This window comes from Heterocephalus glaber, unplaced genomic scaffold (assembly GCF_053883595.1).
Source record: "Heterocephalus glaber isolate CG9 unplaced genomic scaffold, H.glaber_assembly_v1.0 deba00000818, whole genome shotgun sequence".
Classification (NCBI taxonomy): Eukaryota; Metazoa; Chordata; class Mammalia; order Rodentia; family Bathyergidae; genus Heterocephalus; species Heterocephalus glaber.
Window position 1 is genome coordinate 2,792,276 of NW_028258164.1, and position 19,626 is coordinate 2,811,901.

At 33.8% G+C, this 19,626-nt stretch overlaps 1 protein-coding gene across 1 annotated transcript in view; it reads right to left on the bottom strand.

Annotated features, from left to right (window-relative positions):
* Positions 1-8,296: 8,296 nt before the first annotated feature.
* Mei4 (meiotic double-stranded break formation protein 4) overlaps positions 8,297-19,626 on the bottom strand; it is a 165,100-nt gene continuing 153,770 nt past the window's right edge. Inside the window, exon 4 of the mRNA XM_087207752.1 lies at positions 8,297-8,623. Coding sequence (XP_087063878.1) covers positions 8,336-8,623 — 288 coding nt within the window. The 3' untranslated portion in view covers positions 8,297-8,335. The remainder of the gene's footprint in view (positions 8,624-19,626) is intronic.

Sequence of the window (19,626 nt, forward strand, 5' to 3'; positions counted from 1 at the left end):
AGAAACATATTTTGGATTCTAAAGATTCCAAAAGTAAACAAGAAATGTAGAAACATTACTTATAAATGCCCTGATTTTACTTTAAGAAGCTCATTTTGTTAAGAGAAGCTCATTTTATCATGATGTTTTCACTTTCTTTTCTCATTGAGTAGTAAATGATTTTAATTTTAAATTAAGTATTACACTGATATTTATAAGCCAATATTTACTAGGTATATGATGCTACAAGTAGATGGATAAAAGTCAATTATATCTGGAAATATTTTAAATGTTTACTTTATTATAAAGAACAATTTTAAGGGAGGACCTTTGTATTCATAATAATATTACTTCTTGTTTATTAACATTTATTTTTGCTTCTTAGATTTACTGTTTTCTATATTGCAATAACTTTTTTTGCATTATCAGTAGTCACTTAATTATTTTCATAATTGCTAGAATGCTAGTATTTTTATTTCCAAAAATGAAATTGGTGGTCAAATCATCTTGCATCTTCCAGAAGCAGGGATCCAGGCTAGTTCTTACGTTAACTGCCTGCTCCACAGTGTACTCAGCTTATAAACATGGTCTCTATGATACATGCTTTTTGACATTCTAATGGATTTTCCATATTCTCTCTGAGTAGCAGCCTGATTTGATGATAGTCCTTCACACTGTCCATAAATCCTAGCATCTTTCTGCCATAATTGATCACATTTATTCTATTCTTCATTCTCAAGGAGAAAATATAGGTAAGATATGTTCACATATAATCCCTATGGAGACACATTAAAATTTGCTATGGGCCATCCTTTGCAGTGTCAGAAGAAGTATCAATGACAAGGAAAGGGCCTATCTGTACATGGAAAATAGTGACCATGGAAAGTGAAGCAAAAGTAGACTGAATCCTTATTTCTTACTCCTTATTTTTATAAATTGGTACTTTTCCCTGTTTTGATAACTCTTCATTCTGTTGAGCTGAAAAGAAATAGGTGTGTGTGCCCCCAATATGGCTTCAAATGGGAAGAATAGTGGATCCATCAGTATTGTGCTGCATTGGTGCCTGGTCCTTCCCCCTTAGAAACAATTGCACATCATGAGATATAATAAATGAAAGTAAAACACTGTTATTAATTCACTTATTCATTAGTCAGTCAAAATTATATAAACCCAGTAGGAAAATCCCATGTCCTTTTTTCTGTGATGTCTGAGGAATATACAGAATCTCAAGCATTCTTTTCTCAAAACAGTACTAAAAAAAGAGAAATAAGTGACATTTTTGTCATGGATTGCCATAAGACTCTTGATGTAGAGCTGTTCTTTAGTGACCAATATAAGAAGAAGTGGCAGTTGTCGAGTGCGAAAAATCTTTGAAGTTTCTATTGACTGTTTATATACTACAAATAAGTTCAGACACAAAAGTTATTTTGCAGAGATAACTAGAAAATAGAATGTCTTAACAGAGAAATCATTTTACACATGGAGATGAGGTTCATCTCTCATTCAGGATAGAAATTCAGCTTTATCCATGATGAATCTAATGTAACTTGTGCTGTTATGTTATTTAAAAGTACTCACAATTTAGAACAGTATTTTTCCCTGAAGGAAAAACACTTTCCATATCTCAGCTCTTTTTGTATCTAGGAATCAGCATCTAGAAATAAGACAGCTACACAAGAAAATGCAATGGTTACATTTCTGGATGTGCACATCTGTATTTAGTTATTGAGTCCAAGAAAGGAGACTTACCTTAATTGGAAGTGAATTTTCTTATAACAATATACAAATTGAACTATATCAATATTTGCTGAGATAATTTTGGAAATGTTTACCAAATAATGAAAAAACCTTTTATTATTACTGAAAGTAAATTCCTTCTTGTCCACTTACCAGATTAGTCAATACTAAATTTATTTGGGCAATTAATAAGCTGCTTATAAGAATTTTCTAAATATAAGAGTACAGTACTATTGAGAGAGTTATGCAGGCATTTTCTTACTTCATAAGATGGCTTAAAAATATCAATCACTGTCAATAGGATCATACCAGTCAATTCTAATCATGAAATGGAGATATTTTTCTTTATACTGACAAAAATGCATGATTTCTGAACCATTATTTTTGAAACTATGTTTCAAATACAATATTTATTTTTGTGCTTAAGATTTACAAATTAACTTTAATCCATGTACGCATATCTGATCTTGATCCCTGCACTTTGAAAGATTAACTTTTTTTATCTTCAGAAAGTGTTACTCATACTGACTTATTAAAAAATCAGATACTGGAATAGAATTGATATCTATTTCATTTGAATAAATGCCATCAAGAAAATCCATGGCATCTTGACTGTACTTGCTTTCATTCTTCCAAAAGGAATATGTCAATCATCTATTTTTACTTAATAGAGTATAAATTTTCTACCACTATAATTATCACAATCACATGCTGCATATTCCAAAAGACCATTTTAAGGATCACAAACTGGAGTTTTCCTGTCAGGGTAACTTCCTTGTTTACACTGAGTCTCTACTTCTGAACTAGGATCATGGCAGCTAAGTGACAGTGCAGACATGTTGACTCGGTTGTTTCATGCCTAATTGAATTCTAACTCTGATTCTTTTCCTAATTCTGCACAAATTACCCAAGTGCTCTGCACTTTGCATTCTCATTCATGCAGGGGCAAAAAACTACTAACAACTCATATGATTGTTTGAAGGATTAAGTCAAGTCATAATATAAGGACCTTGTGTAGTGCCAAGCCCATACCAAGGGTATCTCACTATTTGCCTTAATAAAGTGGTGGTGCAAAGGCACACAGTTTATGGCATATGTGTGCAAGACTTTCTACGTAAAATGAATTTACTATGTGAGCCAAGATCAAAAGAGCCTTAGAAATTTTATATTTTTACACTTTCACTTGGAAATAGTATCAATATGGAGATATTCTCTCATTTCTACAGTTGCTTTCAGCTCTATTGTTTTGTTTTATAAGTAGAATGGCTGCATCCTCTCAGCCCAGTCTCTTGTTCCTTTCCAGATTTTATCAACTTGAGAGATAAGAGGTTTTTCCAGTAGTTCTAAACTCCACTTCTTGGTCATGGGTGGAGGAGAAGGGGACAGGTCCCACACTGCAAAGGCCAGTGGTGACTCTCAGAAAGTGGTGGGGCTCTGGCACTGTCCTGCAGGGCTGGGCCATCTCTGAGTCCTCCATGCATGGCAGGGTGAAAAGGCACCACTGGTGCTGCCACTGCTTTAGAGAGCAGCTTCCCTAACCAAGGGAAAATGTAAGGAGGGAGGCTGCCCCCAGATGTCAGAGTTTATTTCAACAAAATGAATATTAAATTTGAGTGAGAAATAAGAAGTATATCCTTCTCCCTGATGTTTGTCTGGCATTTCTAGTGTTCCTGAAACGAATAATCATTTGCCAAATTGGTAGTTAAGTTGTTCAAGCTAACAACAGAGACTGTTCTATCCCTCCTCATGTGTCAGGGGCACAGTCCTTAGGCAACTCTGCATCTCACAACATGGTGAAGCCACCGAGTGGTAGAATTGAATTAAGCATCATTTATTATTTAGTTACATTTCACCATGCTCCAGAAGATGTTGGAGAGCTATAATTTTATCTTTAGGGTTGAGCAACAAAATGATATGTTTATAACCAAATTATACTTATCATATCCATAAAAATCTCCTAGAGTAAGAAGAACCTGATGTTACGTGAGGTATCCAATATCTCAAGCTAAAGGTAAAGTAACTAAATCTCTCTGTATGTTCACTACTCTATACCAGCACAAATGCAAATAGCTATAATTGGCTTATACTGTTAAACCCAGATTATAATTTAAAATATTATCCATAGGGAATCATTTTATATTTTAGAAAAAGACCCCAAATCTAACTATAAATATGCTAATTTAAAAAGGGCTATTAATACATCATATTGATATATTTATTAATTTTTACTTCAGTGAATAATTGGTAAATTTCTTCCTAAAATTTTTAAGGCATACTCAGAGTAAGTTAAAAAATTCAGTTAAGTAATTGAAGTGATTAAATAACTGCTTTCTGAAGTTTTACATGTGCATAATCTTCCTCTTTGGCAAAAATGATGAGTGTACCATTGGTAGCATCAGAATCACATGGAGGATCTGACAAAACAGATTGCTTGGCTTGTGCAACATAAGTGTTTCTGATTACATAGTGGGTTTGTAGTGGAGGCTTGCATTTGCATATCTTACAGGTTCCCAACAGCTGCTGGTCCTGCTGGTTTGGAGATCACATCTGAGAACCACAGTTTCTATGCAGGTCAGAGACAGGCAAAGCTAATTCAATTACCTGTTAATATTGCTACCTCAGGGGACTGACTGCAGAATACTTCGAGATACTGATGGAAACAGAACAAAAGTTCACCAACCATTGAAAGCAGCTGTAGTAAAATTTATGTTAATACATCAAAGGAAAATATTACAAAATATTATGAATTCAGAGTATAAATGTATTATTAAACTCAAGTATTTTGATATATTAAAAGCTGAAAGATTTTCTTCTTATAAACTTTGCCTGTTAGTAATAGATCCTAAAAACTCCTCTTTTTTAAATGGAAAACTGAGGACTATTTGAAAAAAAAGAAGTCAGTTCATACAACAATTTTTTGTCAATAGCACTGTGCTCTTATATTTAGAAAATTCTTATAAGCAGCTTATTCATTGCCCAAATAAATTTAGTATTGTCTAATCTGGTAAGTGGACAAGAAGGAATTTACTTTCAGTAATAATGTTTTTTTTATGATTTGGTAAACATTTCCAAAATTATCTCAGCAAATATTGATATAGTTCATTTGTATATTGTCATAAGAAAACTTTCAGAAATTTGAGAAAAGATAAAGCTTAGCACTTTTTTAAATTTGTGGAAATAATTGGCATGCACCAAAATTTGATGTCTAATATTTTAAAAAGAAATGAAAATAATTATCAATATTTTTTCACACAATGTGGACTTTAGAAAATTCTACCAGTGTACATTAAAATTTAAGAATATGATTGCTTTTCCCTTTGTCTCTTTAAGAACATATGTTTATGGGGCTGGGGATTTAGCTCAGTGGTTCTGCCTCCTGCCTCGCAAGTGCAGGGTCCTGAGTTCAATCCCTGTTATCAAAACCAAAAAAAAAAAAAAGAACATGTTTCTTAGTTATAAGAAATCAACAAATATCATTTAAAAGTACAGTAGCTTCTACAAAACAACTACATCTATTTATATATCCAAGTACAAAATAATTGTATTTGTTTTCACCCCCTATTTCAATGAGCTTTGCACCTATATAGTTCACATACTCCCTTTGGAGGGAACATCGAATCTTTTAGAAGATTATTGTTTGAAAAATATCTATAACTTGGCTAGAGGCTTGATTAGCAAGATGCTACAACTCAGAAAAGACAGAAGTTCCTGCAAACAGTGGTAGATAAGATGAGCTGTTCTGGAGGTTTGAAGATATTTAAATAAACTAATAATAAGCCAGTAATTTCAACTTCTGTGCCATACGATTAACAGTCAACAGTACTTAAAGCTTCAAAGACAACTGCAAATAAACTATTTGTTGAAGGGGCATGGAGTGTCAAGACAATCTGCACTTAACAAGCAGGGTAGTCTAGGAGGAGTGTGGGCTAGGAAGACAAAATTCCCAAAAGGATAGAATTCGACTTGGCTACTTCCTGGTTGTGTGAACTTGAGCAAATTGTTTGACATTCTTTTGTCTCAGTTCTTCATCTGTAAATGGATATAATAAATGTACGTATTTCATAAGGTTGTAGGGAGAACTAAATGATTTAATATGAAAAATGCTTATTCAATGCTTACCAGTTATTTTGACATGTATGTACATTATTATTTATTCATATACTATATATTTTATTACATATAAACTTCTTATACGTAAATATATCTTACATAATACACTTATTAATCATATAGCCATTATTATCTTGTATTAAATATAGTAATGTTAGCAATTATCACTTTTATTATTTTGCCCATTTTAGTATTATTCTATATTTCTCCTCTATTTCCCATCCTGTAATATATCTAGTTTCAATCTTTCTTAATTTCTACTTCTGGCATTATTTTTATCTCCAAATCTTAATTCCAAAGTTAGAAATTAATCAAAAAGAAATGTTACAATATTAATTACCATTACAATCTAAGTCATTCATTCACTGATTTGAAACACATGTATGCATATGTTTCATTTTATCTTTTTCACTAACAGATTTAGATCTCAATTACTAAATTTACTGCAGTTAACTGACAGACTAAAACAAAAGATAATGGAAGGGATTGAATAACGTTTTTACATTAAAAGAAAACCAAATAGAAACTAATTGTTATTCCAATTTGTACATTTATAATTATCTCAAAATCTTGCATCTTCCATAATAAATAACTTTCCTGGCCTAATTTTCAGACCTTGTATATTGGAATTAAGAAATTTGTTCTAGTGACAAAAATGTTGTATCTGATCATTATTCTGGCTGGTGGCAGTAGATAAAGGGTCTTGGTGATGCTTGTCAATATATATTTACCAATCTTGTTTCATCATCAGGAAAGAGAGAAGATGGTGCACTCATGAGTTCATTTTATGTAATGTTATCAATTGAAGCGATCTGTAGAAGCTTTTAGAGATATTTGTAGGAATCAAACAGAAAAATCCCTCCTAATCTAAAAAGTGGAATGCCCTTCTTTCGTTCAACACATCCTTGTGGTAGAGTACATTATTGTCCTCTAATCTTCCTCTCTAGTCATGCTCTTTGCCATGAAACTTTGTAAGTTCTCCCTGTCCATATGGACTGTTTCCTGTGTCTTTTTGAGCAGTCTGATTATTTGATGGACTATGCCTAATGTGTGGGTGGAAGCAACAGTGGGACATTGCTCAGCTCAGCCCTTTTGTCTTGTTCAGCTGTAGGTACCATAAGAAAAGCTTCCCGGAATAGCCATTTCACCATCAGTCTGGGTCCTAGAATAAGCATATTTGGGAGACAAAAGCCTGACTTGTAGCAAGAAGTCAACATGGTGTGATTTGCAGTTTGAGCAGAGCTTTCCAACACAGTCCAGTGCAAGTCAGCTAATCCTCAAGTGACTTGTATGTATCCAGAAATAAGTTTTTATTATTGTATTATTTTATTATACACTTTTTATTTATGGTTGTTATTGGTTATGAAGCAATAGCTGATATACACTGACTATCAGATTATAAAAAAGGTTTTGTTTTTCTTTTGGTGGTGTGTGCTAAGTGTGTGCTCTACTACTGAGCTATGTACCCAACCCAAGATTGTATCTTTTAAAGAAAGCAATAAATAAATTCAAAGATAACTGTGACAGATGATTTAATTTTATATATATTGTAGAAGGGATCAGCAGGGGTTTTTTTCACTATCATGGCATTTAAGGATGATAATTAACTTATAAAACAATAACACACTTGGTTATAAGGCAAATTTACATTTGTTATATCTTAAATTGGCCATTGAAAAGTGTGAAATTGTGCTCGTTAAGTATATTATAGTTTTAACAATTAAAATTAAGTCAATGAAATTGTGTAATTGGGAGTAACTACTACTTTTAATAAGTATGAAGTGAATTCCTGTAAAGTGTTAGAACTTTACAAGAGTATTCCAAATGATTTAATTATACTACACCTTAACAATGTTAGGGATATTAGAACATATTTAATCAACAGAATCAGAACAAATCTTTGTTGAAAAACGAACACTGAATACTTTAAACAAAGACCTGACAAATAAATTGGTTATATAAAAGTAAATCCATTAAGTTTCCAATTTTTTTTTTTTTTTGTACTGGCGATCAAACTCAGAACCTTGTGCTTGCAAGGCAGGCACTGAAACCACTGAGCTAAATCCCCAGCTAGGTTTCTAAATATTAAAAACTTTTCTCCATCTAATATCTCCTAAGATGACAATGATCTAAGTGCAGTTATGTAAGAAAATGTTTTAAAATTTGGATTTGCAACCATTTATTTTAAACATTTTGTGCTGATAAAACTTTAAAACCTTTGTTACCATTTATCATCTATTACATGGAAATTTTTCACAATTGAAATATGTGTTATAATGTTTTAATGAATAGAGCTTCGCTATGTTGAATCACACTTTGAAAGGTACAATTACATCAGAATAAGGAGGGAATTCCGAACTGAAACTGGCTTTTATATAGAAAAATGACTCATAATGTTTTGTACACAATTTAAGACTAACCAAAAAATTGATTTAATGATTATATTTAGAGATCAATTAACAATGCTCGCTTAAAAATATTTTTGAAAAAAATTTAAGTATGAGATCTTCTAACATTTGGTAAAATTCTGAGAAAGTGAGTTATTTTCAGCAGTTTCTGTCTCTGCTGAGTTTAGTAGAATGCCTAGTCTCCATAAATAAAAAGTAAATAATGGAAATGTATCAGAAAGCTGAAAGATAGCTTCATCATGCTTCTGAAGATATTTCTTGATTTCTTGGTCATCATGCCCTGTACCAGAAGTGTGGTCTTCTTTGTTTTCCTTTAGAAGAAGCTGTTCCAAAACCCACAATAAGGAGAAAACATTTTCATAGCGTGCCACATCATAACTGGCTTGCACCTATAAATAAAAAATACAGGAAAAATATGGGTGCAGATTATTAGCTCAGTAAGATGTCAAAGAGTAAGATTAAACTTTCAGACAAAATAACAATATCTGTTTTGCTGAACATCTCTCTTCCTGTCCCTTTGATTCAAGGAGAGAAGAAAGAAGAAAATTTTCTTTAAGGACTTTACAATCATGATGAATGTATTTATTTTCTTGATGGTTTATAAAACTTAAAATCTTTTGCTTGAAGTCTAGCTTCAGGATACATTAAGCATCCTTAAACTGAACATCCAAAATCCAAAATGTTTCAAGATCCAAAATTGCTGAGTGTCAACATGGTACAGAAGAAGAAAGTTCCACATCTGACCTCATGGGACAGGTTGCAGTAAAAATGCAGGTGCACTTTCAGTCTGTGTGTATAAATGTATATGAAATAAGTGTGAATTTTATGTAACTTGGGTTGTATTCATAAGATATCTCATTCTAAGTGTCCAGATATCTGAAAATTCAGAAAAGTCCCAAAATCTGAAATATTTCTGGTCCCAAGCATACTGAATGAGGAATATACAGCCTATAATTCATTACTCCAATGAATCTGAGAATATATGAAAAATGTTGAGTGTTGAATTTATTATTTTGCCAAAAAAATTCTGTTGATACTCTTGCTAATGATAATATATAGATAATATATAGGATTTTAGGGATATGTTTGGATATAAAATTCAGCCCTAGAGCAGATAGAATTAAGATCTATATGTGATGAAATGTGGTCTTGTCCTGAGTCTACACAAATCAAAATGGAGCAGCATTAAACTGTGTGGAATTAAATACATGTACAGGAAGAGAAGCACAGATGTGCCTCTAGACAATTGGTCTAGAGGGCTAGATGTAAGGCAAGTACAAGAAAGGCCCAAAAATGGACAATGGAAAGTATAACATGAGAGAATATTACTATCAGTATAAAAACAGAAGCTGGCTTTATTATTTACTTAATAATTAAAAATATATCAGAAGGCTTATGAGGTAAGAAGAATGCTTATCACCATTTTACAGGCAGGAAACCGGGCTTCTACAAGGTACACTAGTTAGAACAATTCTACACATCATAACCGGGGACTTTTTTTCTTATATATTTTGTTCAAGTTCATTAAAAAGGTATCATCACTGGAAAAAACACAGAAATGCATTGAAAACATTTACCAAATCTATCCATTTTAATAATACATAAATGAAAGAACATTCTTTTAGAGTCAGAGGAATTTACTCTTTAAAAAGGTGGCCCAATAAATGCAAATATGTATGGATAATTAAAAATTAGCAAACTTTTTCTTTAACAAAAAAATGAGACGTGGCTCTCTGAGAGGTGGCTGTATGCCCCTCAAGAAGCACTGGTCATTGTCATCTTTTCAGTAGTGAGACACCAGTCTTTCAAGCCCATGTATGTTTTGCCCCTAAGCTGCAGCCCCTCTGTGTGTGCCCCCCATCCAGACATGGACTAAATGGCTTCAGTGCTCACTCCACGCCTCACACACAGCCACTGCCACATAAGAGAGTTTCCCCAACCTGGCCCCAGGGCCACAGTCTCTCTGAGTGCATTTGTGACCTGGACACCAGCTCAGATATGACAGAGGCTGGGCCCCCCGTCCTGACCCTGGAATCTGTACCTCTGAGCACAGCTGTGCTCCATTCTCAGCTTCCCATTTCATGAGCACCTGTGTCTTGTGTATTGTCACTAATGCAGCAGCGAGTGTACCTGAGTCCCCAAAACTAGTCCCGTTGCTGTCCAAGTCCCCAGTCCTTCCTCATGTTCCCTGTGCTCCACTCATCAGACTCCAGTCCCATGACCACTGCAAGACACACTGCAAGCAGAACCTAATTCCTAAAGGGATACCTCAGATATAAATTCTCCCTAGTAGGAGAGAGAGAAAGCGACTGGGAGAACCACAGTAGACATCACCATTAAAACTCACAACAGACATCCACAGTGTTGGTTGCTAAGTATCTCCACAGTATTCATCAGAACCAGCCTCTTTTGACAGGAGCTGTACAGAAGCACCACAGCCCACTTACGTGGCAGTGAGAACTGAGCTCTCACTGGTGGTAGAGCTACTATCCCACCCAGCAAGCACACCACTACCTCCCGTCACAAAGAGAATGGTTTTCCACACCAAAGCTAGCCTGTCAAGTCTGGAAGAGATGACTTCACTAACAAATGAACAGACAACAACATAAGTCAACAAGAAATGTGAAAAACCAAGAATATGGATGACTGTAAGAAACATAATTATTTTCCAGTAACTGGCTCAAAAGAAATACAGATACACCAACTTATGACAAATAATTTAAAATAATCTAAGAAAGTTCAGAGAAGTTTAGGAAAATTCTGAGAAACAGTTCAATGAATTCAAGAATTTAGTAAATAAAGAAAATGAAAAATGTAACAGATAAATTGAAATTTTTTAAAAAAGCAAATCAAAATTATGGAGCTGAGAAATAAATGAAATGAAATGAAAAATGCAATTGATAATGTAAACCCAGAATTCATCAAGCAAAAGAAAATAATCTATTACATGAAAATATACAAATAAAGAAGTAATGAAAATAAAGTGTACATGATTTATGGGACAGCATCAAAAGAACCAATATTCTAATTATAGGGGTGAAAAAGGAAAATACATTTGGAAAGAAAGCTTGTTTAAACATATATTAGATGAAAAATTTCCAAATCTAAGGAAAGATAAAAATATCTATATACAGGAGATACAAGGTCTTTATTCTCATTTAATTCAATCAAAGCTACAAGAAAACATACTATAATGAAATGGTCCAAAATAAAAGACATAGAAAAGATTCTGAAAGCACCAGAAAAAGAAGCATAAGGAAGGGTCATCAGGCTACCAGTGGATTGCTGAGCAGAATCTTTATCAGTCAGGAGACAATATGTTCAAACTGCTGGGAAAAAAGCCAACTTAAGAATAATACTTTATTTTTGAAAACTGTCCTCTGAAGGACAGATAAAGACATTCACAAAGAGACAAAATCCAAAAGAGATTATCACCATCAGAATTACTTTACAATAAATGCTAAAGGGAATATTTTAAGTTTAAAGAAAAGGATGCTACCTAGTAACATGAAAACATATGAAAATATAAAACTCACTGGTAAAAATATACACAGTCAAATTCAGAATACTCTAATACTGAAAATGTGGCATGAAATAAAATCTTTAGTATGAAGATTAAAGGGAAAACATTAATTTAGTTACATTATATTAATATATAATAATAGCTATAATAATTTGCTAAAGGAGTCACAATTTTATAAAAAGATATAAATGATGACACCAAGAATATAAAATGTAGGGCCAGGGATTTAGCTCAGTGGTTTCACTGCATGCTACACAAGCGCAAGGACACGAGTTCGATCCCTGGTACCAAAAAACAAACAAACAAACAAATATAAAATGTAGAAAGTGCAATAAAAGTGGACATATTTTTTAGTGAAAGATAAGTTACTGGTAGTTATAAGCTTCAGGGTAATCATACAGCAAAAATTTATAGTAGATACAAAATATAAAAATAAAACATATTACTGGAGAAGAATATCTAATCATATAAAAGATGGCAAAAGAAAGCAACAGAGTATATGCAAAACAACCAGAAAACAACAAAGTGGAGTACTAAGTCCCTATCTATCAACAATTATGTTGAATCTAAGTGGATTCAATTATCCAATCCAGAGAGTGACTGAATGGACAAAAGCAAAACAAGAACTGAGTGTTATCTTCAAGAGAATGATTTTGCCTTTCAGAACACACTTAAACCTAAAGTAAAGAGAAAGATATTCTATGCAAAGGGTAATCAGAAGATAGACAGGGCAGCTATACTTAAATCAGACAAAATAGGTTTTAAATAAAATCGTGTAAAATGAGACAAAGAAGGCCATTATATAATGATAAAAGTCAATTAATCAAAACAATATAGCAATAGTAAGAATATATGCACTCACCAAGGGGACATCTACATAAACATGTAAACTGAATATTAAAAGATCCTAGGAGAAAGACAGACTATAATACAATAATAGTGGGAGATTTCAATATCCTGCTTTCAACAATGTATAGATCATTCAGACAAAAAATAAAAACGTGGGATTTTAAATATACTTTAGATTAAATGGACCTATAAGACATACATGGAACATTAGATCCAGCAGCAGCAGCAGAGTATTCCTCTAGAGCACACACAGAACATTCTCTGGAGAGAGATCATGTTAGCCCATAACTGGTTGTAACAATTTTAAGAAGAATAAACTCACATAATAAAGTACCTTTTCCAACCACAATGGCATGAAATAAAAATCAATAAAAGGAAGGCTTTTGAAAATTCACAAGCACATTAAAACTAACATTTTCCTGAACTAGAAATCTGAAAAAAAAAGAAAAAGTATATCTTGAGACAAATAAATGGAAACATAGTATGTTAAAATTTATGGGATGTAGCATAGGAATAAATTATTACATCAAAAAGGAGAAAGGTTGAATAAACAACCTAACTTCGTACCTCCAAGCTATAGAAAAGGAATAAACAAAGGGCAAAGTTGGAAAAAGGGAGTAATCAATATCAGAGCAAACATAAGTGAAACTGGTACAAAAAATTAAAAATCAATGAAACTAAGATATATATATATATATACATATATATGTACATATATGTATATATATGTATATGTATATATATATTTGTGTATATATATATATGCCTAAGGTAGGCCAAAAAAAGAGAGAAAACAGATAAATTTACAAATGAATGTCAAAATATTATGTTTAATTCTATATAAATATAAGGGATCACAAGAGACTACCATGCATGTATACAACAAAAGATTACACAGTCTAGAAGAAACAGATAAACTCCTGGATACATAAGACCTATAAAGCTTAAAAAATGAAAAATCTGAGTAGGCCAATAATAAATAAGAAGAATCAGGAATAAAAAGAATCCCATCAAAGAACATGACAGAAACTTATGCCTTCATTCTTGAATTTTACTAAAAATTTAAAGAACAAATACCAATCCTCTTGAACTCTGCCAACAAATAAAGAAAACAGAATACTTTAAAATACTTTTAAATTAATTTGAAATTTTATGAGGTGAACATTGCCTGAGAACAAAGTCACACAAGAGCTCTCTAAGAAAAGAACATTACAGGCCAGTAACCTTGATGAACAGAGTTGCAAAGCATGCAACAAACTATTAGCAAATCAAATTTAACACATATTAGAAAGATCATACACCATCATTTACCAGAGCTATTTATTCCTGCAATGCCACGATGGCCCAACATCTAAAATTTAATACATATGATACACTACATTAAAAAATGAAGGAAAAATATGATCATTTAAATTGGTGCAGAAAAGGAATTCAATAAAATGTAATATCCTTTCATGAAAAAAATCTTTCAATGAATTAGATGTAGAATGAATGTAAGTTAACATAATAAAGGCCACATATGACAAGGCAAACGAAACAACATAATCAATTGTGAACAGTGAAAGCTTCTCTAAGATTAGCAACTAGAAAAGGATGCCCAATCTTGGCACTCATATTTAACAGAGTAATGAAAGGGAGAGGTAAAGCAATTAATCAAGAAAAGAAATATAAAAGGTATACACATTGGAAAAGAAGTTAAATTGTTTCTGAAGAACAAATATTACATAAAGAATAATCTAAAAACTTACATGAAAAACTCTTGGAATAAATTAATTCATTAAATTTACAGAACACAAAATCAACATGCAAACATCAGTAGTATTTCTACACAATAGCTGGAAAAATAATGAAGAGAACAATCACATTCATAAGAGCTATGAAAGAGAATGCAAGAAAAGCAATCAATGTATGTGTCCAACAATAGTTGGATTGAGGCAGAAAATGTCGTATATAAAGGACTATAGTGTAGCCTTAAAAAGGACATCCTTTCATCTGAGATAACATGAATGAACCTGATATACATTATGTTAAGCGAAATAAGCCAGGCACACAGACAAATACTGTATGTCTTACTTATACGTGGAATCTCATAGAGCTGACAACACAGTCAAGGAGTAAATCACCGGTTATGAGCAGCTGGGAAATAGGAAGACTGGGGGGATATTTTGGATAAAGGAAACAGCATTTCACTTAGACAACAATAAGTATAAGACATCTATTTTGCATCATAGTAGACACAGTTAATAGTAATATATATCTGAAATTCATTAAGAGAGTAGTTTATAAACATTCTCACAAGAAATGATACAGATGTAATGCATATGATATCTGGATTATTTTAGCCCTTCTCAATGTATATATACATGAATCTATATCAAAACATTATTTTGTATGCCACAAATCAATGCAGTAGTTATTTTTCAATTATAAAAGATAATGGAGAGGTGCAAGTTGCCTGATAAATTGTAGACTAGGTTCTTTCAAATCTCTACTGTCTCCTTTTTATCACAATGTAAAGGGTAGTGGCAAAATGAAAAAAAAGTACAAGTTGTCTAACTGCATTATATCCACATTCCTCCCAAGCATGACTACATTTCCTTAGGTGATGCAGAGTAGGTGACTTACCAACATCCAGATCAGCCTCCAGTGTGCATCAGGGATGGCATGTATCCACTGAGATTTCCTCAATCCCCATCACTCTATAGCTTTTCACTGTTCTGCCTCATATTCTAGCTGGTTGCATACTTTTTAAATTGCCTGTTATGCCTTTTAGATGCTATAGGAAGCACGTGTATTCCTGTCACTACATTTTCTATAGAGACTAAAACAATATCTGTGCCCTTCAGGATTCTCAATCAATATTTGTTGTTTTGAACAGAAATCACAGTTTAAGAGATGCTACTGTTGTGACATCTTGGTAACTATCTGAAGGAGAATCATAGTGACATTTTTCAAAACTAAAATTACTTTTCAAATATTTTTCTTACAAACAAAACATTTGCAGAATTTTTTTAGCCTGATCATGTTAGCAATACTTAAAGATTTTAAACTTGCTCACTGAAGACCACAACAGACTAAATTCTTTTATCAGACAATAGATAATTCCTCTTTAAAAATTCTACACTACTGCTATAAACAGCACTATCTACTTATAATTTAACAAAAATTAGGTAAGTGTTTACATATAAATTCTATATCAAAAAGGCCAGACCATTTCCTTCACTTTAAAGCTTTAATTACATTTGGACTACAGTACTAGGCAGGAGTGGTACAAATAATCCTAGGGCTCTCCTTTACCCATAATATTAGTTATATTCTGTCACTTACTTTATAGGACCCTTAAATTGCATTAGAATTTTATGAGGCAGATGATTACTCTTTTCAAAGCTATTTAGCTATTTAATTTCTAAGTTGACCACGATTCTTAAATATAATAAAGTTTCATAAGCAGTAAAGAACTCCCAAATTGCAACAAGTACAGAATAAAGGTATGTTTTCTTCATGATAAAGGGCAGAAGATCCAAGTTAATTTCAGGGGAAGGGAATACAGCAGGCAGAGTATCCTGGCATCTTGCTGTCTGCTTTGAGAATCCCACTTTGAGCATGTTTAGCTCTGCTTCCAGGTAGGTTGGGTCTCTAGTGTCCTGTCCTGTTTCTCTGTTCTTCTGCCCTTTGTCTTTTTTCATATTAGGATTTAAGTTCTGTCTTGGGTTTCACCTATGCTAAAATGTCTGTTCTCATAAATAACTAGAGAAACGTTTTGCTTCAAGATATTAAATAGCTCACAGAATATTAATGTGAAACTAGCTTCATTCTTTAGGAACAGGATGCATTAGCTATTCATTCTCCCTAGCAACATGACTACATGGGCTGTCTGTGGGGGAGATCTGTCCTGTCCTTCCTAAATCCCAACATGCTGGCAGCTGCCTGCTCTGTTAATCATTCCATCCCTCCCTCCCTCCTTCCCTCCCTCCCTTCCTTCCTTCCCCCCCCTCAATCCTTTTCTCTCTCTGTCTTTCTCCTGTCCTTTCCGTCTTTCTTTTCTTTCTGTACTGAAGATTGAAAACAGGGGCCTTTCCATTGAGCTATCCCCCCAGCCCATTTTTTAAAAAAATTTGATACAAGGTCTCGCTAAATTGCTCAGAGTACTAGGATTACAGGTGTGTGCTGCCACACCAGGATTACTCTCTCATTTAGTGCCATAACAGAATAAAATTTAAATTAATGGTGTTGGGAAGATGACTGATAATTCTTCTGCCATATTTTGTTGTAATGTTTATACCTTCACTATCAGACTGGATTTAGTCACGTCTGTGTCAGAAAGTAACCAATACAGGTGGAACAGACTCACTTGGAAAGTACCTAGGTGTTTCATCTGAGCACTCTACCAGAGAATTCAATGAACCCTGACAGGATGGGTGTGTCCAAGTGGTGACTGAAAATTTTGGTGTCAGTTTAAATTAAAAGTTCTATTACAGTAAAAGGCACACTGTAATTAATTACCCTCAAAATACTTTCCCTTGACTTGAGCACACTAATCCTATCCATCTTGCCATTTTCTGAAGCAGTTCTGGAAACCCTCTTTCTAGACTGTCTTTATTTGGGCTGTCCTAGCTTCTTCCATGTCCTGAGCAGTTTCAAAACATTTACATTTTATGGTCATTTTGAGATTGGGGAAGAACTAGAAATCTCATGGTGCCAGATCCGCTGAATACGGTGGATAAGGAGACACTGTAATGTTTTTATGAGCCTACCTTTCCATTAGATGGCACTAGACAGAAACACTAATGTATTTTGTTTCACACCTTGTAAAGACACTCAGGAGAAAGAACTTCCAGAACTGTTTCAGAAAGTGTCAAGAATGGGATGTGTGTTCAAGTGTGTGTGTGTGTGGGGGGGGTATTTTTAGTGTGACTAATGACAGTGTGTCTTTCCCTCTAATAATTTTTTAAACTTAAACATTTATTTTCCAATTATCCATGATACAATGTTGTCAGCTTATCTATGTCTTTCAGTTTGAAGGAGCCATGAAAGGAGCTTATATAGCCTGATAGCTTCTTTTTATATCCCCTTCTACATAACGGGAACTTTTATATGAGGAAATAGCTTCCTACTAGAAAACCACTAGATATTTTTATGGAGCATATTCAAAATTCAAACATTAAGTTTAATTCTATTCTTGAGCTGAGCTTGAGAAAGTCAAAGTATCCAAATATTTCTTAAATGGTGAAAAATGTTAACTGCTCTTTACATGCTGTTAAATTATACTTCAAAACATAAATTCTTCAGTTCAGGCTAGACCTTGTCCTAAATATTGTTGTGGCTGGAATTAGGTGAATGTTAACTTGAAAATTTTTGTGGAGACTTAACCTTGAAGGAGACAGTGCAAACTGCTTAAGCCATATCAAATTTTCCTTCTTCCATATCAACAGAGCCACAGTTTTGTCCTAAGAATGGGTCTACTATAAATTTATATTCTCCAGCCTTCTTTGAGCTAACTGTAGTTCAGAGGTGGAAGTATAAGCAAATTGGAGAGGCTTCTGGGAAAGCCAATTAATTGGAATGTACCTTTTGCCCTTTTCCCTTCATCCTGTTCTTGCCTGAAAATAGGGAGGCAATGGCTGAAGACAGGACAGCTATCCTGTGAGCTGGAAGATGGAGGCCCGAGGGACAGGCAGGGCCAGATTCCTGAGGGCACTGGCTAGCCCAATATACCCATGTGGGATGCTGTATCCTCCTATACTATGTCTGGGTTCCCTTCTTCCACTTAGGTCTTCTAAAATTGGAACCTTGGGATTTCATCTAGGCAGAGATGGAACGTTTAACTATTTCTTACCCTTTAAAAGTTGCTGCCTTCTCCTGTGTCTGAGATTGGAAAGATAGAGATAGCTAAAAGGACAAAATAAATTCTTTGGCAGCAAAGCATGGAATAAAAGGTACTGTTGAAGTTTAGTTTTTAGTTTGGATGTTTACATTTAATGTTATAAAATATGAAAATATAACAGATCAATAAATTCAATGATTTGATAATTTATGTGGACTGAGAAAGGGTGTACAGAGGTGCAGTTTGGCATGTTCAGAAATAACCAAGCTGCTATAGAAGGAGTAAATACATGACCTAACATTTTTCTTATTGCTACAAAAGCAAGAGGTGAAGAAAAAAATTAGGAAGTTACAGAGCAGAAAATTAAGTCAAAAAGTATAGCCTCATAACCAAAAATTTAAATTAAATGTTCACTGAATATCATATACCATTAGCTCAGTATCTCATGGACCAGATTTATCTGAACAGAAGAAGTAAGTAAGATACAACTCAAATTAGTTGTCTCCTAAAAGAATGAATTCAACACAGTGCTTCAAGGAAAAGGTCAGCAGTCATCATGATAATTAAGTGGGAAACATATCCCTGACTTTTAATGTTATCCTGTTTTAGTTAGCAGAAGGCAGCAAAAGGAATAGACTTCAGTCAAGGATTCTAAGTGTGCGAAGGTAACTTTCTCTGAGCCACTTGCTAAGCAGCTTGGCGCTTTCAGAGCACAGAAGACAGCACTGAAAGAACTGAGGAGTAACCATGGGCTTAGTAAGGCCAGCGCGATGTGGTTTCTGACCATGTGGATGACAGTGCTCAGGACACAGAAGAAGAACTACACACAGACTTTTAAATACATGAAATCAATGAGCCTGTGATGACCACAGCAGCACGCACTGATTTAGACTATGTATCCTCCAAAGGCCATATCATATCCTTTTCTCTTCCACACCTGGGTGCTGGGCCCGGTCTCAGGCACTTCAAAGCTCTGGCCAGAGCAGGGTGAAGTGAATTGGGAGATTTCCCAGTGATGAATTGTGAGACAGGGCAAAAGGGGATGAGGGACAGAGATTGGTGACTCATCTTTTGATCAAAATGCAAAGCAAAGAAGAATGGATATTAATCTGTTTTGGCTTTAGAGGAATAACAGTATACTTAGTGACCTAAAATGCGGACTCCTGAGAGGAGTTCTAAGGTGATCTTTTCTAATT